General features: G+C 34.9%; 3 protein-coding genes across 9 annotated transcripts; 1 reads left to right on the forward strand and 2 right to left on the reverse strand.

The window, feature by feature from the left end:
• Nucleotides 1-1198: 1198 nt before the first annotated feature.
• LOC21388642 (carbon catabolite repressor protein 4 homolog 4) lies at nt 1199-5490 on the reverse strand. Of its 3 annotated transcripts, none has more exons than XM_024163450.1 (9): nt 5416-5490; nt 5251-5291; nt 4403-4452; nt 3773-3842; nt 3519-3636; nt 3252-3380; nt 2815-2971; nt 2544-2691; nt 1199-1635 (listed from the first exon to the last, which is right to left on the reverse strand). In XM_024163450.1, the coding sequence occupies exons 1-9, from the start codon at nt 5480-5482 to the stop codon at nt 1321-1323; spliced, it is 1095 nt and encodes a 364-aa protein (XP_024019218.1). In that variant the 5' UTR covers nt 5483-5490; the 3' UTR covers nt 1199-1320. The 3 variants fall into 3 exon arrangements, with proteins under 3 accessions (XP_024019218.1, XP_024019217.1, XP_024019216.1); XM_024163449.1 differs by having other exon boundaries at nt 2815-2962; nt 3252-3385; nt 3519-3640; XM_024163448.1 differs by having other exon boundaries at nt 3252-3385; nt 3519-3640.
• Nucleotides 5491-8420: 2930 nt separating this feature from the next.
• LOC21388643 (pentatricopeptide repeat-containing protein At1g25360) lies at nt 8421-11002 on the forward strand. The gene has a single exon (XM_010094853.2). It carries the CDS (start codon nt 8536-8538, stop codon nt 10945-10947), a length of 2412 nt encoding a protein of 803 aa, XP_010093155.2. The 5' UTR covers nt 8421-8535; the 3' UTR covers nt 10948-11002.
• A 965-nt stretch (nt 11003-11967) lies between these two features.
• On the reverse strand, nt 11968-19878 carry LOC21388644 (cysteine protease ATG4). Of its 5 annotated transcripts, none has more exons than XM_024163442.1 (10): nt 19579-19878; nt 19374-19404; nt 16722-17139; nt 16540-16625; nt 16404-16454; nt 14377-14756; nt 13603-13741; nt 12765-12820; nt 12578-12648; nt 11968-12487 (listed from the first exon to the last, which is right to left on the reverse strand). In XM_024163442.1, exons 3-10 carry the CDS (start codon nt 17056-17058, stop codon nt 12273-12275), a joined length of 1335 nt encoding a protein of 444 aa, XP_024019210.1. In that variant the 5' UTR covers nt 17059-17139; nt 19374-19404; nt 19579-19878; the 3' UTR covers nt 11968-12272. The 5 variants fall into 5 exon arrangements, with proteins under 5 accessions (XP_024019210.1, XP_024019211.1, XP_024019209.1 ...); XM_024163443.1 differs by having other exon boundaries at nt 16722-17130; nt 19374-19442; XM_024163441.1 differs by having other exon boundaries at nt 19374-19442.
• Between the last annotated feature and the right edge of the window lie 106 nt (nt 19879-19984).

Below are 19984 nucleotides of genomic sequence, written 5' to 3' on the forward strand. Positions count from 1 at the left end.
TTTATCATTTTTAACTCTCATTTTCTCCAACTAAACAACACAAAAGGATTATTATAATCCTTTGTGTCCTTCATAATCCTCACCCCGAGATAAAAAAATGAAAAGTTCTATTCCAATAAAATACAGACATGTTTATGTAATCATTCAATGAAAGGATTGTTTTTTTTCTTTTTTCTTTTTTCTTTTTTTTAAGAAAATTTTATTTTGGTATTCTCTGTTATATCAAAATTTAAATTTGGTACATTCTATTTTTAAAAATTTCATGCTCGTACCTAACCTTTTAGAAAATATTTTTTAGTATGCTAGAGCTATTTTTTGAGATACAAAAAGACAAAATTACTCTTATTGTAAAAAATCATCTGTTGACTAGAATTTTAAAGGAAAAAAAGATTTTAAAACAAGATTTTGAAGAGATTAATTTTTAAAAAAAGGATTATGCTCTACAAGTATAATAATTTTTAAAATATTTTCTTCTTCAAAATTCTGATCAATAGATGAACTTTTACTATAAGAACAATTTTATCTTTTTGTGGCCCAAAAAATAGCTCCAAAGTACCAAATAAATATTTTTTTTAAAAAGCATGGTACCGACATGAAATTTTAAAAAATAAAGAGAACCAAACTTAAATTTCAATATAACAGATAATACAAAATGAAAATTTTCCCTTTTTTTATTATCTTCTGGATTTCTAGATAACTGAAGAAACTAATGTTTCCAAAAATAGCCAAACTTGTTCAAGAACTATTTTGACATTCAAAAGCATTGAACCCAATTCGGTTACTTCGATCTATTTGTGTTTTTCCTAACCCTATCCAAAAGAAACGAAGTAAAAATAGTAACTGATAACTGATTATTTTATATTTCAACGGTCAAGTATTCAAAGGCTATAGAGTTAAAAGTTGTACAAACATATGATTGCAGGCTTAACTTAGTGATAATTTCATAATTACCTCTAATATTGAGGTTTAAGTTCAAATATTCCAATTACGGAGTTCAAAACAAAAATATATGACGTTTGGTTTATGAATTAGAACTATTTTCGATTTACGTGTGTTTTTTTTTAAAAAAAATACTGTACCGAACCACGAACCATAATTCAAATCAGGAGACGAATCCCCCGACCAAACAACCCAAGTTCAGTGTAGTACGGTGGCAGCAAAATTCAAATAACGGTTAAAGGGTTTTTTTTTCCCTTAAAACAAGCACTTTGGCAGCAAAATTTATCGTCCAAGTCGTTATGCTTCCAATGTGACAATCCAAAGCCCAATCGCCATGCTTATTGTAAAGTTCAAATGTAACTCAATAAAAAAATTTGGAAATTACAGCCCGCCAAAAATTTCAAATTCGACGCCTATTGGTAAATGATCACTTGGGTGACTAAAGTTCGGTAATCCGCCGACATCAGACGGGTCAAATTCTGGAAGCTCAAGCAAACTCACTGGTTTGATGCTTTCAGAAGGGGAAAAGAATATGTAGTCTAGTGTATCAGTAAAGTCAGGCGTGCAGTTTGTGAATTTTGGTTCTCCACTTGTGGAACCGTAGGCGGTGCGTAAAGGAATCGGAGCATCTTCTGAACCTTCCGCAACTGTTCCCGAGGAAGCCAACGGATTGCCTGAGATAAGGCACTCGTAAACCTGAAATGCTTGGAGTGTCAAAACTATTACAAGAATGCCAATGCACGGTTTTAGTCTCGGTTTACACATGGTTCTGCACTAAGCAACTGCAAAGATAGTATTATAGGTGTTCATGAGAGCTTTTTCCTTTTTCTTTCCACCTAGAAAAACATTTATGACGGAATTAAAAAAGATTTAGTTCTTGTTTAAGTGATAATGGCTTAAAGATACTTGCAAAGACACCCCTAAGATTAAGTTCAAGTTCAAGTGATGATGTAAACTCGGTCAGTGTTAATATTTTTTGGCTTCCCTTGGTTGTTCGTTTGAGATGTGTATTACAGGAATAAATTCAACACGTTAATTTCAATTTCATAATTTTGATATTATTTGAAGCCTATGGGGAGCAGATAATATCAAGAAACAACTAGGACTAGAAAAGGAAAAAAAAAAAAAAAAAAAAAAAAAAAAAAAAAAGAAAAAAAAAAAAAAAAAAAAAAAAAAAAAAAAAAAAAAAAAGTTGCTCATTGCGCCAAAGAGAAAAATAGTGGATAAAGAACTTAAAAGATGCTGTTGTACTGAGGCAGGACAAAATGTGGCTACCGAGACAATTTTGAAAATCTTTCGCTGATAAACACCAAAATGTTCCATTTTTATCTGTTTTAAGTGCACAATAATCAAAACTCACAAAAAAAAAGAGAGAAAGAAATAGTAGCCGAGACATAAAAAACCAAGATTCATATCCATCAAAAAGGATTGTTTCATGAAAATTGGCCAACACTATTTCAAAACCGTTCAAGCTTAGCGAGAAGATTTTGGACTGCTTTTGGTCTTCAGATAAGAAGACACAAGGCAATTATATAAAGCAATGGAAAAACTATAAGCATGGCATTGACGAGAAACAGAGAAAATAATGCTTGGCACTTACGAACCTTGTCCCCTGGGGTTGAATTGAAATCACCAGCCACGATCAGTGAAGATGCACACTCAAATCTGTCGGATACTAGCGCTTTAAATTGAGCTAAGCGCGATAGAAGATATTTAGCTTGTGCAAGCTTGACATCAGCCCATTCTGGATCCCTATAACAAAGATATTACTTTCCTTCGTTTCTACCACTATACTACGTAGTCCATATATAGGCCAAAGTAAATAAATACAGCAACTTCTTGATAACAGCGGGCAATAATATTGAGATCACTTACCAGTAAATGTGCGTGTTGGCCACGATAACAATATGATTATGATAGTCCTTAAGTTTAAATGCGCCCATAATACCAACGCAATCACGTTTTAGTCTCACACGAGGATCAATTGGATCTCCTCGATCTTGGGGAACTTTTTGCATTGAACCTGAAACATCTATTACTAGTGCACATAATGCTTCTTTCTTATGAATTTTCATTTCCTTCATAATGTGGAACATTTGCATAGCACCACAATTTTTTTTTGTTTTTTTGGAAAATCATAACATTGTAATTTTGCTTAGGAGGAAAAAAATTGTTTTTTCTTTTTGTCTAATTTAAAGTTCATCAAAACTTGAGTTTGCCATTTGGAAATTTTAATTTCAAGACAAAGCATCAAAATATATATAGACACACACACACACAAATTGAAGAGCAAGGTGGGAGAAAAACTTTACCACTTTTTATTTTGGCATCTTTATTTTTACTATCTTGCTCATCATTTTGTATATCATCAGATAATACAGTTCCATGTTGAATTGAGTTCACAAGATCATTGTAGTCTATAGTTTCCTGTAAGATCAACTCTGCACTGAATGAAAAGCAGAACAAATAATTAAGCAAAAGCAACAGTGAGATTCAAATATGATAAGCAAGAGATATTATAATCCTTCATTGAGTATCTTGATACGTTCCGCATTGAAACAAAAGAAAAGTCTACGTACCTATCGTGCTTAAAAAAAATTCCACATCCATCACGCTTCTGCCCAGTTCTCTGAATATAAATACTAGAATAGCCACAGCTTTCCATATTTCCTTTGTAAAAACTCTCATACTCATCAACTTCCTGGCACACAAAAATACGACAAGTTATGTTTACAACCACAGTACAGGAGTACAAGATAAACTAAGCATAGTAAAAAGAAATGAGATGCTATGCATGAAACATATCTTCTACAGGAGGGGATAAATGAGAGACCTGAAGGCAGAGAAAGTCAGCCCCAAGATTCTTGAGAACAGCTAAAACCGCCTTTGAACGAGCCTTCCATCTAGAACAAGCAATAATACTAGTTATAATCTTAATTATTGATACAGACGTCGTGAGACTTAACAATTATACTCTATAAATAGCATACTATTCTAATAAGATCTGAATTTTCTTATAATTTTGAAAAAAACTCAAAACATATGACTCACTATGAAAATTACAAACTGATTTTCACCACTGATTTCTTTCTCCTTTTCCCTTTCTCTAATCAGGTCTTAGAGCTTGGGACTTGTTAATCTCAGTCAAAGACCAAGATTTTCCTGCTTTAGCAATTTAACTATTAATGTCTGAAAACTAAGTCTAGTGCTCCTTTGAAGTCACTGCAATCTGTGATGTAATCCTTTTAAGAACAACGCCAATATATGTATATATGTTAAAAAATAAAAGTCGACACCACTTAGTCAGCAGAATTTAATTTTCCCATAACATATAGTAGAGCTAGACAGCCAGATATATTAGCAAAAATCCTCACAAGTCTGATGAATTAAACACGAAAACAAATCACCTCGGTCATCGGAGCAACAACAAAACCAAAAAGTAAACTAGTATAGTATCACATACTTGAGACAAGCAGATGGCGAATGAGGAAAATTGGAGCTCTTCACATAGACCTACAAAAATAAAAAGAGAGTTACCACAAGTAAGATCTAGAGTTGTATGACATCAAATTATGATACCAAACGACATAATCGTAATGGGGCTTTAGTGCTTGAAATTCAATTTGCATGCCCTCGTTAGACAAATGAAAACTGGTATAAGATGAAAGTTGAGAACTTGAACTTATAGATTAAGATTCCCAATAAAGGGAAAATTAGTCAAATGGACGTTTTTTCGCCACCTTTTTCAATAAATCGCTGGACTTTTTATTTTTTAGACAAATGGCCGATCTGTTTTTTAGGGAATGGTCGTTTTTCTATAGTAGTTAATCAATGATAAACCTGTTTATCATCAATTTACCAAAGGTTTATCACAGATAAACCGGTAATTTATTGATTGAAAATTAAAATTGATTAATTATTAATTGATACCGGTTATATCAATTGATTAGCCGGTGATGAACACCAAGTTAATCATTGATAAACTAAATTTAATCAAAAAAAGGGTCATTTCTCTAATTTTACGAAACTTCAGCCATGTACTAAACAAAACCCTACAAAATGGGCATTGACTCCAAGTGTAAGGAGGGAAAAAAAATTTCAAACAAACACATTACTAGATTCAAGTATAAATACTCACAAACTGATAAGAATGTGGCTAACACATAGCAAATATACAACAACCAAACAAAATTTAGCATGCATCCATTTACTACTTTAAATCAAAAATAGTATACAATACAAAGAAGTTATTTGGAACTTAAAATAATATATATATATATATATATTGTAAATATAATATAGTTAACATACCTGAGCCAAAATGTTATAGGAAACAAGCCGAAACCTGGCACCTAAATTGAAAAGGCTTTAAAATACAAAGACTGCTTTCCTTCTTCTTCTACTTTTTTTAAAAAAAAAAATCAACATACAAATAGAAAATACAGTGAAGAGAGAACGAGAGAGAGAGAGAAATACCTTGAGGTTCAGTTTCTTCTAAGGAAACGAATTTAGGGTGATGTGGGGTAGCTGGAGTTGTGCTCATTCTGCAGAAAACCGATCTGCGGAAAAAAAAAAAAAAAAAAAAAAAAAAAGAGAGAGAGAGAGAATAGATTAAAAAAAATCAACATACAAATAGAAAATACAGTGAAGAGAGAACGAGAGAGAGAGAGAAATACCTTGAGGTTCAGTTTCTTCTAAGGAAACGAATTTAGGGTGATGTGGGGTAGCTGGAGTTGTGCTCATTCTGCAGAAAACCGATCTGCGGAAAAAAAAAAAAAAAAAAAAAAAAAAAGAGAGAGAGAGAGAATAGATAAAAATTATGAGTTATTTGAATCAAAGGCTTTAGTTTTGATATTCATGAAGACGAAGAAAAAAGAAAAAAGGAAAAAGAGAGAACCTTGTGACGGAGGGAATGGGAAGGCGGGGGAGCGCAGGCAGAGCCTTCAACTTTTGCATATCTTATTGAGTTTTTTGATGGTTGATTTTCACGCCTTTCTCCGTCGTCTCTCTTTTTTCTTTGGGTTTTTAACGCTTTTGCGCTTTTATTTTTTCGGGTTTTAATACCGTAAACCCGAAGTTTTAGGACTTGTTCTTTTGAGTGAAAAATTCAAAAAAAATGCAACTCGAGTTATAACTTTATTCGAGTTCATATTCTTTTAAATTTAAACTTGAGTTTAAACTCGAATTCAAACTCGAGTTTATGACTAAAACTCGAATTCAAGTTTCCCCTTCAACTCGAGTTCAGAAACTCGAACTCAAAGTTTTAGGGCTTGTTCTTTTGAGTGAAAAATTTAAAAAAAATACAACTTGAGTTATAATTTTATTCGAGTTCATATTTTTTTAAGTTTAAACTCGAATTCAAACTCGAGTTTATGACTAAAACTCGAATTCAAGTTTCCCCTTCAACTCGAGTTCAGAAACTCGAACTCAAATTAATGAACAGTATTTTTTATATTCTTAAAAATGCTATAACTTTTTCGTTTTAAATCTGATTGAGATGATTTTTTTTCCTATGCGTTGACAACGAAAAGACGAATAAAACCCGACCCATATACACTATTAAAATCTTTCATCAGCATTGAGTTTTTATTAAAATATTATTTAAATACAAATTCAAGTTTTGACTCACTCAAACATAAACTCAAAAAGATTCTTATCTCAAACCATAACTCAAATGTACACAACCAAATACAAACTCAAGTTACAAGTTCAACTCAAGTTATAACTCAAATTCAACTAAAAAATTATACTCAAATTAAACTACAAAAGAACAAACCCTTAATTTTATAACCGAACTCAATGTATCCCATTTACTATTTAGCAGATAATGTTAAAATCATATGACCGCCTCGTTTAAGGATAAAAAACATGCCGCGATTAAAACTACAGTTTGTCCTTGTGTTATGATTTAAATTATAATTCGTAATTTATTATAATATTTTAAAAAAAATTAAATTTTAAAAATTAAAATTATAAATCATGATTTTAAACTCATGAATTAATTAGTACCTTAAATCTCTAAACCAACAAATAAATCTGAATAAAAAGGAAAAAAAATAGGACACATTAAATCGATTTATTAAGTTGAGAGGTAAAGTGAACAAATTTAAAAATCTAGGTAGTAAATTGTCAAATAGCATAAAACTCGGGGACAAGAATAGTAAAACGCTTGTTTTTTTTTAATTTTTAGGATTATTCTCATGAATGACCTTTCTATTATAATCTCAAAACATAATGTGAATCAATAATATTTACTCTAAGTTAATGTGTTGTCTTGATCCCTGTAATCATCGCATACTAGTCCATCCATTACAGTTTTTCCTAACATATAAATGCAAACTCATCTTATAGACTTTGAAATCACAATATTTTTATAAAAAAATACATATAAAAAATTGATCTAAAAAACAGGAGATAAAAAAAACGAGCCAAGACAATGTTTATGAGGCAAGATTAGAGCTGCAAGTTTCGGACGGATTAAATAAATTGATTTAAGATCCGTCATTATTGGCTCAGTCTACCTTGCTCAATCGCTTGAGTGTCTAGCATGAGCTGAGGTTTCGAGCTCAAAAACTTATTCGAGTTGGGTCGAACACTTTTTTATATTTATGAATTAATTGATTAAAAATTTTAAAAGGAGCTTATTATAGTAACATTCTCTGTATTTTATCAAAATAATAAAGATACTCTCTTTGATCGAAACAAATAACGTCAATACCTTTTAACTCTGTCGATTTTGGTTATAAAATAATGAAAACACCCCAACTAATATCAGCCATGGATTTAAACAACTCTATCTAAGCTCTTGTTTTGATTATTTTTGGATTGGACTTAAAAAAAAGATTAGATTAGATTTTTTTTATAAAAAAACCTTGACCAATTTATTCTTATTTAAAAAAAAAAAACTTTGACCAATTCTCTCGTTCGTTCCACACTCACTCACCACCATTCTTTCCATAGCTCTCGGCACCGTGTTGCGAGCACCAGAACACCCAACTCTGCACCAGAACACCGCATTCTATAGCACTTCCTCCGTCACGACTCGCGACTCCCATTCACGCTGCACGCCCAGCCCCACGTGATACAACTGTCATCGGTCCTAGCACGACCGATGCCGACCCCCGCATAAGTCGTTGTTGCTGACTTTTGAACCACCCATTTTTTATTTTCTGGTTTGGTGGGGTAACGGAGGAAAAAAAATGATTATAGAGGCAAATTGCTATTTTTAAGGATTTTTTTATAAAAAAAAAAAAAAAATAGCCGAAGTTTAAAAAGAATTGAGAACTGGTTAAAAAAATAAATTATTTATAAATTGTTTTATAAATAGATCGTTTATAAACTTTTTTTCCCTAATTTTACTTCAGATTTTTTTCCTATTTTTATCTTTATTTTTTTATTAATGTCCTTTTTTTTTCTTAAAAAAACAATTTTAAATGAATCACGCGCGGGTTAAAACTAGTTTTAAAAAAAAAGGGAAAACAACGATTTCATTCTCGGAGATCATCATCATCATCGTCATGATTCATGAATTACAAACGAACCAATTCTTTCTGAACCATTGTGAGCTTCTCCTTTAACCATGAATTCTCTCTTTCAATGGAGATCATGAGAACTGCTTCCATGGATGCTCGCTCGGTGGCCAACCGTTTCGCTGCTCAGCTTCATTTCTGCCGCCGCCAAAACCCCATTTCCTATTCTCTTGCTCGAACCATCCATGCCCATATGACAGCTTCTGGGTTCAGGCCACGTGGCCACATCGTCAACCGTCTGATCGATGTATACTGCAAATGCTCCAATCTCAGTTATGCACGCAACCTGTTCGACGAAATTCCCCAACCAGATGTCGTCGCCCGAACCACGCTTGTTGCCGCCTACTCTGCTGCCGGCAATCTGAAGCTGGCTCGGGAAATATTCTGTGGGATTCCATTGGACATGAGAGACACGATTTGTTACAATGCCATGATCACCGGCTATTCCCGTAACAATGATGGCTTTGCAGCCTTCCAGCTCTTCCGCGACATGAGGTGGGACGGTGTTACGCCCGACGACTTCACATTGTCGAGTGTTCTTTCCGCATTGGGGATCGTAACCGAGGATGAGAGGCAGTGCAAGCAAATGCACTGCGCGGTTGTGAAGTCGGGATTGGGTTTTGTCACTTCGGTGTTGAACTCGTTGGCGTCTTTTTACGTTAAGTGTGCGGCGGCGGCGTCTTCATTGTCCTCGGTTTTGTTGATGGCTGCAGCTAGGAAGCTGTTTGATGAGATGGTTGAGAAGGACGAGTTGTCGTGGACGACGATAATCACCGGATACGTCAGGTGCAACGACCTCGACGCCGCTCGCAAACTTCTTGAGGGAATGAATGAAAAGATCGGGGTTGCGTGGAATGCGATGATTTCGGGTTATGTGCACCATGACCGTTTTCAAGAAGCTTTGAAGATGTTCAGGAAGATGCAGTCCCAAGGAATTCTGCAGGATGAGTTTACGTACACGAGTATCATCAGCGGCTGCGCTAATAGCGGGATCTTTCAACTTGGAAAGGAGTTACATGCTCACATTTTGAGAACAGAAGCAGAACCCACAAAGGACTTCTCATTGTCCGTGAATAATGCATTGGTGACGTTGTATTATAGATGCGGTAAAGTAGATTTGGCGCGAAAGATTTTCGATAAAATGCCTGTGAGAGATATTGTTTCGTGGAACGCAATACTGTCAGGGTACATCGAGGCGAAGCGAATTGAGGAAGCGAAATCCTTTTTTGTGGAGATTCCGGAGAGAAATGGTTTAACTTGGACGGTGATTGTATCAGGTTTAGCACAAAATGGGTATGGAGAAGAAGCTATGAAGTTGTTTAATCAAATGAGATTAGAAGGTTTTGAACCTTGCGATTACGCATTTGCTGGCGCGATTATATCTTGCGCTGTGCTTGGAGCATTGGAGCATGGATGCCAACTTCACGCTAAGCTAATATGCTCCGGGCATGATTCAAGCCTCTCAGCTGGAAATGCGCTCATCACGATGTATGCAAGGTGCGGAGTTTTTGAGGATGCAGAGCTTCTGTTCCTCACAATGCCTTGTGTAGACTCGGTGTCCTGGAATGCCATGATTGCAGCGCTATCTCAACACGGTCGTGGCGTCCAAGCAATTGAGCTTTTCGAACAGATGTTGAAAGAAGATATCCGACCAGATAGGATAACGTTTCTCACAATTCTCTCAGCCTGCAGCCATGCCGGTTTAGTCAAAGAAGGGAGACACTATTTTGATTCAATGTGTGGTTCTTATGGCATTACGCCAGGCGAAGATCACTATGCCCGCATGATTGATCTGCTTTGCCGAGCTGGGCAGTTTGCAGAAGCAAAGAATTTGATCGATTCAATGCCATTTGAAGCGGGGGTGCCAATCTGGGAGGCACTACTTGCTGGCTGCCGCACACACGGGAACATGGATTTAGGGATTCAAGCTGCCGAACGGCTATTCGAGCTGATTCCACAACATGATTCAACGTATGTGCTTCTGTCAAACATGTATGCCGATGTTGGAAAGTGGGAAAATGTGGCGAAAGTGCGGAAACTGATGAGAGATCGAGGGATTAAGAAGGAGCCGGGCTGCAGTTGGATTGAGGTTGAGAGTAAGGTTCATGTGTTCTTGGTTGATGACACTAAACACCCAGAGGTTCAAGCAGTGTACACGTATTTAGAGAAACTGAGACTTGAAATGAGGAAGTTGGGTTATGTCCCAAACACAAAGTTTGTTTTACATGATGTGGAGTCTGAGGAGCACAAGGAGTATGCTTTGTCCACTCACAGTGAGAAACTTGCCGTTGTGTTTGGACTCTTGAAGCTTTCTAAGGGAGCCACCATAAGAGTGTTTAAGAATCTTAGGATTTGTGGAGATTGCCATAATGCATTCATGTTCATGTCAAGAGTAGTGGAGAGGGAAATTGTAGTGAGAGATGGCAAGAGGTTTCATCATTTTAGAAACGGTGAGTGCTCTTGTGGCAATTACTGGTAGGGGAAAAAACAAATTCACAACTTTCAGATATTTTTTTTATTCGTTATTCTTTAATATGGGCAAAGCTTATACAAATAATATGGGCAAAGCTTTTATTTCAATACAGAAAAGTCAGTGTAGCATTTGACCGACTGATCTAGCAGCCTGTGTTGATGAATTTTTTTCACCTGCTTTGCGGGATTTTGAAAGAATCAAAGATGACCTTAACTAGTTGCCGTTGGAGACTATAATCAAAGCTAGCTAGATTATTTTTTGGATTGAATTTGTTGTTTTGAGATAGCAAAAGACGCACATGCACAAGTAAACTATCTACTTATCGTATTTTGACTCTATTGAATTACTGATCCTGAGATTATTAAAGTTTTGTCATACAGATACTTGCATGCGTTTTCCCAGCATTTTTTTTATATAAAAATAACAATTCATTCACGAGCTAACAAAAGAGTTGAGATTTGAATTTGTCTCTAAACTTAATCAATAATTAATGTAACACGTTAAAAGAGAAGAATGTAATTATATAGAGTTAATATATACGGCCTCGTTCATTTTATCGATTCGAGTTTTGCTACAGTAAAAAATTTTCATAAACAGTCATATTTAACTTTTTTACTACAGTCAAAAACTCTCACATAAAGTCACATCTCAACTCGAATTAAAAATTTGAATCATTAATATATACGGCCTCGTTCATTTTACCGATTCGAGTTTTGCTACAGTAAAAAATTTTCATAAACAGTCATATTTAACTTTTTTACTACAGTCAAAAACTCTCATATAAAGTCACATCTCAACTCGAATTAAAAATTCGAATCAACGAACTAAACGGACCTACAAACTACTCAAATCTTGACTTCTTATTACACGCTTTATAAATTTTTTTTAATACTTGAGATTAAAAATAAAAAAAATAAAACACTTTTTCTTTTTGTGTGTACATGTAATACTACACTGCGAATGCATCCGTACAAGACCAAGGCTAGGAACTAAAGAAGAGGTACCATATACCTCTGCATCACCAATGCTAATGAATAACAATGTTCAATATCTTATGATCCACCAAGGAACAGAGTACAAATAAATGTTGTAATAATTGTTTACATGAACATGACAGAAACATAAAAAAGAACAAAATCATTATAAGTTAAATGCCATATTATACAAATGCCAACTTAAAGCGTCACCAAGACATTTGAGCTTGCAGTGATGCTGCCACTGAGAAGCAGAGATCTCGCTATTCGGGGTCGAAAATGTACAAGGTTTTGTAATCCCAGCACCAGCTACCAAATTTACTTGCAAAGGAGCCGTCAGAGCCTACAGAGTTACTTTCAAAGGAGTTGCCAGTCATCTTCATGTGAACAGTCCTCTGTGTTGTTGCTGGGAAGTGCATCAAATGAGTCACTAATCCCACTACTGTCACCCAACACATCCGCGTGACCGACCGGTTTTGGTAAATTCTTTGTCCGAGTCACGGTAAACAATGGAGCACCATTTGATTCATCTGCCAACTTGGAAGCTCGGAAACAGAAGTCATCAAAGTCGTCTGAAATGACAGAAAAGAATCAGTCAATCAAAAAAAGTTGCCAGTAAGGATTCACAAAATCATAAATTTAACAGAGACAGAGTAGCAGACTTTTATCCCGGCAATAGAATCCAATTGCTAAAGATGGATCTATCGAGTCGAGGCCAATGTGTCTTATAACACTACAAAGAAAAGCGACAATTATGATTAAAACAACGAGAAGAAGAAACAAGCAAACCGAATAAATTAGCAACAATACAATTTAAGTCAGAAGTCTCCAAAAAATAGAAGTGCTCACTTGGAGTGGTAAGATGAAGTATCAGCCTCTACACTGTTCCTACTGATATCGATTACCTGCAGCACGACCAGCATTCAAACACTGTTAAGTAATGGCATCAAGTACACAGGTCAAGTAGATAAATCATATAATTTTTGTCCTGCTCAAGAACTTAAATAACAATCTCCAACAGTGTAGATTCACCAAGCCATCATTAATAAGTTATAGTTTCCCACACCCGAACCACCGATATCAAATTAATACAGCTTTCTTATGGAATGGTATGGTGCTTCCAATACTATGGACACTGTGGATGGAAAGGAAAGCCAGAATTTTTGAGGAAAAGGAGATGGAGTTAGTTGATATTTTTGTGAAGGCAAAGTTCTCAGCATTGCTATGGGCTGCTTCATATAAAGCTTTTAAAGGATTTCCATTTTCTTTGGTTATTTTGAATTGGAAAGATGTAATAAGGAGTTGATTTGAGAGCCTTTTTCTGTGTCTTTGTTCTTTTTGCGTCTTGGTCAGACCTTACTTTTTCTCTTGGGCATTTGCTGTATTTCTTGGGTTTGAGAATACCTTATCCTCTGCCCTTTCTATTGATTTTTATCACTAAAGTTTTTCTAATAAAAAAAAAATTTAATACAGCTTTCTTATAAACCAATATCGGGTCTTTGCAGGTCTATTGACCCTTACAATATCCAAGAGAGCTTTCATTCCTTTAGAATATTTGAGTTCATTTTGTGGGTGTTAACAAAGTTGATTCAAATGGCCTAAACACTACCAAAAGGTAGCAGATGATCTGGACAGGGAACATATGCATTAGATGGGAAATACATTAAAAACAAAAGCAGGGGGATACCGGCTGAACTTCATGTGGATCAAGGTAAAATGCTTTTTCATCTTGCACACCCACAATATACGTCGATGCACCAGGTCTCCCACCCATTATGCCAAGACTTTGAGGAAACGTGAATGTCTCCCGTAAAGACGGAATGTACCTGTCATGAATTTACAAAAAGCCGTCTATAGTTAACTATAGGATACAAATCTACGATGCTGAATTGCACTGGTTGTTTCAATAATAAAGGCCTCGTTCATTTTACCGATTCAAGTTTTCAATTCCAATTTTGCTACAGTTAAAAGCTCTCACAAAAAGTCATATTTAACTTTTTTGCTACAGTTAAAAGCTCTCACATAAAATCACATCTCAGCTCGAATTGAAAACTCGAATCGGCAAACTGAACGGGGCCAAAATTAGTTTAAAACTAAGCTCATATTGCCTAGATTGTTTGAGACAAACACAAAGTAACATAATTTTTGCTAAAGAATTGATATCAATTAGTTGAAATGTCAAAGAGTTGCAATAAAATCCCATTACCTTTGGCATAAGTATAAAAAGAGAGAACAACTTGAGAACATTTTCAATTCAAAAGGAAACAATAACACGCACAACTATGCAAAATTTCAAGTTGCGCGGCTAACTAATGCGTACTAAATTGGAAGACCAATAATCTAAGCACATGTAGATACTTTTACTGGATATTTCTCAAAGAAGTAAAAACTAATTTCTGCAAGTTCCACAAAATGAAATGCTATAATGCAGAACATCTAGATAATTCAAAAAGGAGGGAACCTGGGATTGACTGTATCAAGACCGAGAACCAAAGGAACCAACAAAAGCATTGGTGTCCAGTTCGCTTGGCCTCTGGAAAATTCTAAACAATGTCTAAAGGCATCTTCCACACAGACAACCGGGGCTCCACCTCGTTCACCATCTTCGTCTCCAGAAACAATATAAACAGCCATGGGAAGTGGATGATTCTCAAAGTCATTTTCCTCTCTCTTGCTACGCACAAGAGTTTCCCACGTGCGACACATAGCATATGGGCCCATCCATGATCCTGCAGTTAAGTCGTAAGCCTTTCCAGCTTGAAGAAGATTGTGTATAGAAAAGGCCGATTCTTCAGAATCGTCAAAATGATTCAAGATGTCAATGTACTCTTGGTCCAAAGGCTGCATATATACAAATATACGAAGATAAGTTATTTCCCTAAACACACTAAAGAGTGATGGGTTGTAAAACATTCAAATCAACATTCGTCAGGACAAGATGCCTATAAAAGTAGAACATCATCTAAGACATTGCAACATAACCATAAAAGTCAGGATTAATTACAAAAATTCCACATGAATTATACCCCTTATAACACTTTACCCCCTGATTTTTAAAACGTAACATCCGTTCCCCCTAAACAATTAAATGTTAACAAAAAAGTTAGGTTTTTAACTGAAATTGACATTTAATTTGCTACATGAGGGTATTTTGATAATTTTATGGTTAAAATTTAATTTGAATTTAAACTAAATTTAAATATTAAAAAAAAACATTACAAACTTTTGTATTCTACTGAAAAAAATTTATAAAATTTTTAACTTACATTCAATCAATAACTGATGTATCATAATTTAAAGTTCAAGTTTAAATTAGTTTCAAAATTCAAACTAAATTTTAAACCATAGAGCAACCAAAATACCCCCAAACAACAAATTACATGTCAATTTCCCTTCAAAAAACCTAATGCAGGGACTTTTTTGTTAGCATTTCATTTTTGTGTGTGTTAAACCATAGAGCAACCAAAATACCCCCAAACAACAAATTACATGTCAATTTCCCTTAAAAAACCTAATGCAGGGACTTTTTTGTTAGCATTTCATTTTTGTGTGTGTGTGTGTGTGTTGGGGTGGGGGGACATATGTAACATTTCAAAGATTGGAGGGCAAAGTGTTACAAGGGGTACAGTTTTGGGGGAATTTTTGTCATACATATACATTCAATTACATGCAGAAGAATTTACAAACTAGTATCTTGAAATGTAGAGATAGAGAGCTCTTGTTCATACATTTGTAAGAACTAACAACTATTACCTCTTGAGATAGCGATGATGGAATTAACAATAAGGGGAAAAAAGATTGAACATGATATTGTTCCAACAGTTATTTAATTTGGTATTTAGACCAATAAAACTAACATTGCAGAGATAAATAGGGGGGGAAAAAAGAGTTGAAAATAATAGAAATTGCAAAGAGAGAGAGAGAGAGATGAGAGGAGACATCGCCAACCGCCAAGGAGCCAATATATATAATAAAGAAGAAAAGAAGAAAGAGGTAAAGAACTGGAAGGAGAAAATCCAGAGCCGACATTTCAGCATTGGCATAGCAACTGTAGTGCCAGGATGAAAAATTAAGGTACTTTCATCATTTGGAGAAAGATACAGTGGCTGATTTACAAATCAACTGATAGAGCTTCATGAGAGGAAACAAGGAGCTAACCACAAAATGAGTGTTCAGAAATTTTGAGTCCATAGACTCTAAAGGCTAAAATCCCTTCCCTTTTCAGTTTTGTTACCCTTTTCACCATCCTCTAGGGCCAAATACCTAAATTAAAGAACAGTCATTCATCAGAATCTAACAAATTTATGTTCTAGATCTCGATTCCAGCTCTCATTAGGAATTTTGTTTCAAGTCTGCATCATTCCCAAAATTTGGAATCCTAAGACTACACAATCCATGGTCAAAGTCAAGATTTTCAGTGCAACAACAACAAAAAAAAAAATATATATATATATGTCGCAATCCATGTTGTCCAATGGTCCAACTTACACTTTGTACTGGTCTTCTCCAACATCGCCCCAATCGATGAAAAAGCAAAGCCTGTAGAAGTAGAAGCCAGTAATTAGGAAGACCGTGAATCATGAGTCATGTTTCAAAGTAGCAATGAAGGGCAAGATTTTCATACCTGAGCAACGAGCATCTGACTACTTCGGAGCATACAGCCCCAATTTACATCACTAGTGTACTTTGAATCTCCAATAGCACCAAAACCTGAAGACGTCAAAGATATTGGTTTTCCTTCATCAGCTAAGATGTACTAAATGCAAGCAATCTAAGTTCGATATGTAAAAATTATCGAGCACAAACCTTTACGATATGTCATTAAAATTCTCGATGAGAAATCTTGTTCAAAATCTGCTAATCCACTGTTAGCGGCAGGCAAATCTACAGATGGCTCATCCTGTGAAATTTTATAGCAAACGCCTAGAAGCCATATGTCACTTGTTGAGCTAGAGACACCGGTCCTAGCATATCCCAGTATACGTTCATGAAACCTCCTCATTGAGCCAACACTCACAGCTTTTCTCACAGCCGCTGTCCAACCATTGAATCGTGAACGGATCGCCTTCTTTTCAACGACCGGTGGCTCGCTACTACTACGTGCTTCAAATGCAGAGAAAGCAGATGAAAGAAAGTTGACCATAGGGAAGCCTTGAAGTAGTTGTTACTGTCCCTACATCCAGACTCTGAATAAATCGCTGCCCGACTTTCCTACCTGTGGAATCTGTTCAACTTATTAGAACAATACTTACTCCCCTAGCAGAATATATAATACATTACAGTATGAGATGTCATATAATTAGATATTCTCAACATTGTTTTCACTTCCCTACAAATTTATACTCCAGTCTCCATTTAGTTATGCTAACTACGGAAGATACATATTCTACATATTATTGAAATTATTACTTCTCTTGATTCTCCCTAATTTTTCAATTCCTCTCTTTTCTCTCAATTCCCCGTATGTATGAAACAAAAAAAAAACAAAAAAAAAAAAACAAACAAACTAGGAGCCTGTCCGGTTCGCATTACGTTTTCTATGTTTTGAGACTATTAGGTTTGGAATTGAAATTTTAGAATCGGTGATTGAAATCACTATTTTGAAAACTTGTTTGGTTACAATACATGAGTTGTGTTCTGGAATTTTTTTTTAAGTGAAATTGTGCTTGGTTTACTATCTGAAATGCTTGGTCGAGTTGTTTTTAAAAACTATTAAAAAAAATCGCATAGACTAGCACAAGAGGGGGGAAAAAAAGTAGAAAACATCTTTGTAACCTAAATATTACATATTGATAATGTCCTAGGACTTTTAAGACCTGAATCTTCAATATTTATAATGTTATTGTAATTTTCAAATATAAATTTTAATACAAATTTAAGGCCCATAATTGCTAAACTAAGACCACATCTATCATGCAATATCATCTCTAACATTTTTCGTTTGTGCAATATTTACTTCACTCAAAACTAATGTTGGTGCTTTTGCAGTAAGAACTTTTGCTTCATCAGATCTCCTTCTAATTGATATTTCAGTACTTCTACAGGATTTGCATCCACTATAGTAATGATCAAACTATCCCTACTCGAGTGGATTCTAATAAAATTATACGAGTTAATATTCCATTCAATAGATAAAAGTTATATCACTAATTAAAAGAAGAATTCACTTGCAAACAACAAACACAATTACAAATATAAGTCACCCATTACATCTTCTTGCATTTGCTCTGAAATCCGATTCAACTATTAGTTTAGGAAGTTAATTACTAGTGATCCTGAACTCATTTATCCATATGATTTTGAACAAAAAGTCTGAGTACAAGGCTTAGTCCTAGTGCAGATGTGGTTTAGGCTTGGTCCAATATCTATATGATCTCGAACAAGCTCTGAATTACTGGATCCCAAATACAAGGCTTAGTTTAGGAAGTAAATTACTAGATGCTGAACAAAAATCTGAATCTGGGGCTAACCTAGTGTACTTCACAGTACAACATAAACTATAACTCTTCTGTTCTACCGGATCTTTTAGCTTCTACTCTCTCTTCTAGCTTTAATTGCAAACCTACTTATGCATAATCTACAGCAAGTTCTTTAGAAGAGCTCAGTTCCACCTATATAACAATTCACGATCCTAAATTCTCTAGATCTGTATTAGATTTTCAATTCAAATTCCTTAGAAGGTAGAACAACAGAATGCATTAAAACAAAATGTACATAACAGCATACTGCACGCCAATTAACAAGGAAAACAACTAAATGATGGCATGTTGACGAATAAATATATGGACACGGAATGACATATATATGCTTCTACCAATTGCGTCCAAGAAATGTTGTAAACCCATAAATTAAATAGACTTTGATAAATTTATATGCATTCCAAGAAGCCACCATAGTCATAATTACAATTAAGTCTACCCTACCCAACCCACATAACTGATGAGCTAATCTACGACGAAGGACCTGGGAATCCAATCACCACGAAATAGCATCAAAATAAAAGCAATTCAACTAGCAACAAAATAAAAGTAATTCAACTAGCATCAAAACGACAAGTTAAAAAAAAAAATTACAGCCAAGAAGAAAACAAATAGAAAATTTATGAAGAAACAAATCAAAACAAAAGGTGCTGAAAACCCCATATGGAAAGTAGGCAGATTCTCAAACAAACTGGGGAATCCAGAAATTCATCAAAAATTAAAAATTAGGGCTTAAATAATTTTAAGAACAAAATATTGTCAGAAATTCAGAACTCACGATGTGAGAGCGGGTAAAGAGAGTGAAGGGGGGGAAAAAAAAGGTTAGAGCTGCCAAGCCACCTTTTTAAAAATAAAAAAAAAATTGCGGAGACCATAAAAATCGTTTAGCTAAATCAATTCCTTCATCACATTAATGTCAACTCCAGATCATCTTACAACATTTATAAGAACAAATTTAGGACAACAAAGATGCTTCTACCTCATATTTCGCTTTCTAATCGGAGAGTTTCCTGAGATAAGTCATAAAACCATCCAGCAAAAGAATCTTCTACTCAGAATAAAAAATCAATCATTGAAAACAGAATCCCGAACAAAGTTCCTTTCTTTCTTTTTTCTTTCCCAAAAAAACCCAAGTCAGAGAAATATTTATCATTTGAAAAAAAAAAAAAAAAACAAAGAAATACCTGAACAAGAAAGACAAACATCAAAATTGTTAAGTCCGAAGCCATCAATCATCATCTCAGGAGGAATTTCCCAGAAACGCCAAAATTAGATGCCATGGATCAAGCGATTTCCGATCATAATAGCAATCAATCCAATTTCGACGATTCTGACCAGACGGCAAGTCAATTGGAAGGAAGGGAACATAAAGAGAATTGTGGAAACTAAAGAAAGGAGAGGATCAAGAGAAATTTGAGTTTGGGAGGTACGACAATGGCGAGGGTTGAATTGAATTCATCAGTATTTTTCTTATTCCTTTGTGTATGTCGTCCCGGATTGAAATTGAAATGGAAAACACGATCAGGACTAGGGAGAATGACAATAGAAAATGGCTTACCTCTATGGGCTTCCAGCTTGGGCTGGTGGAAG

Source organism: Morus notabilis, unplaced genomic scaffold, assembly GCF_000414095.1.
Source record: "Morus notabilis unplaced genomic scaffold, ASM41409v2 Scaffold435, whole genome shotgun sequence".
In the NCBI taxonomy this organism is placed as follows: Eukaryota; Viridiplantae; Streptophyta; class Magnoliopsida; order Rosales; family Moraceae; genus Morus; species Morus notabilis.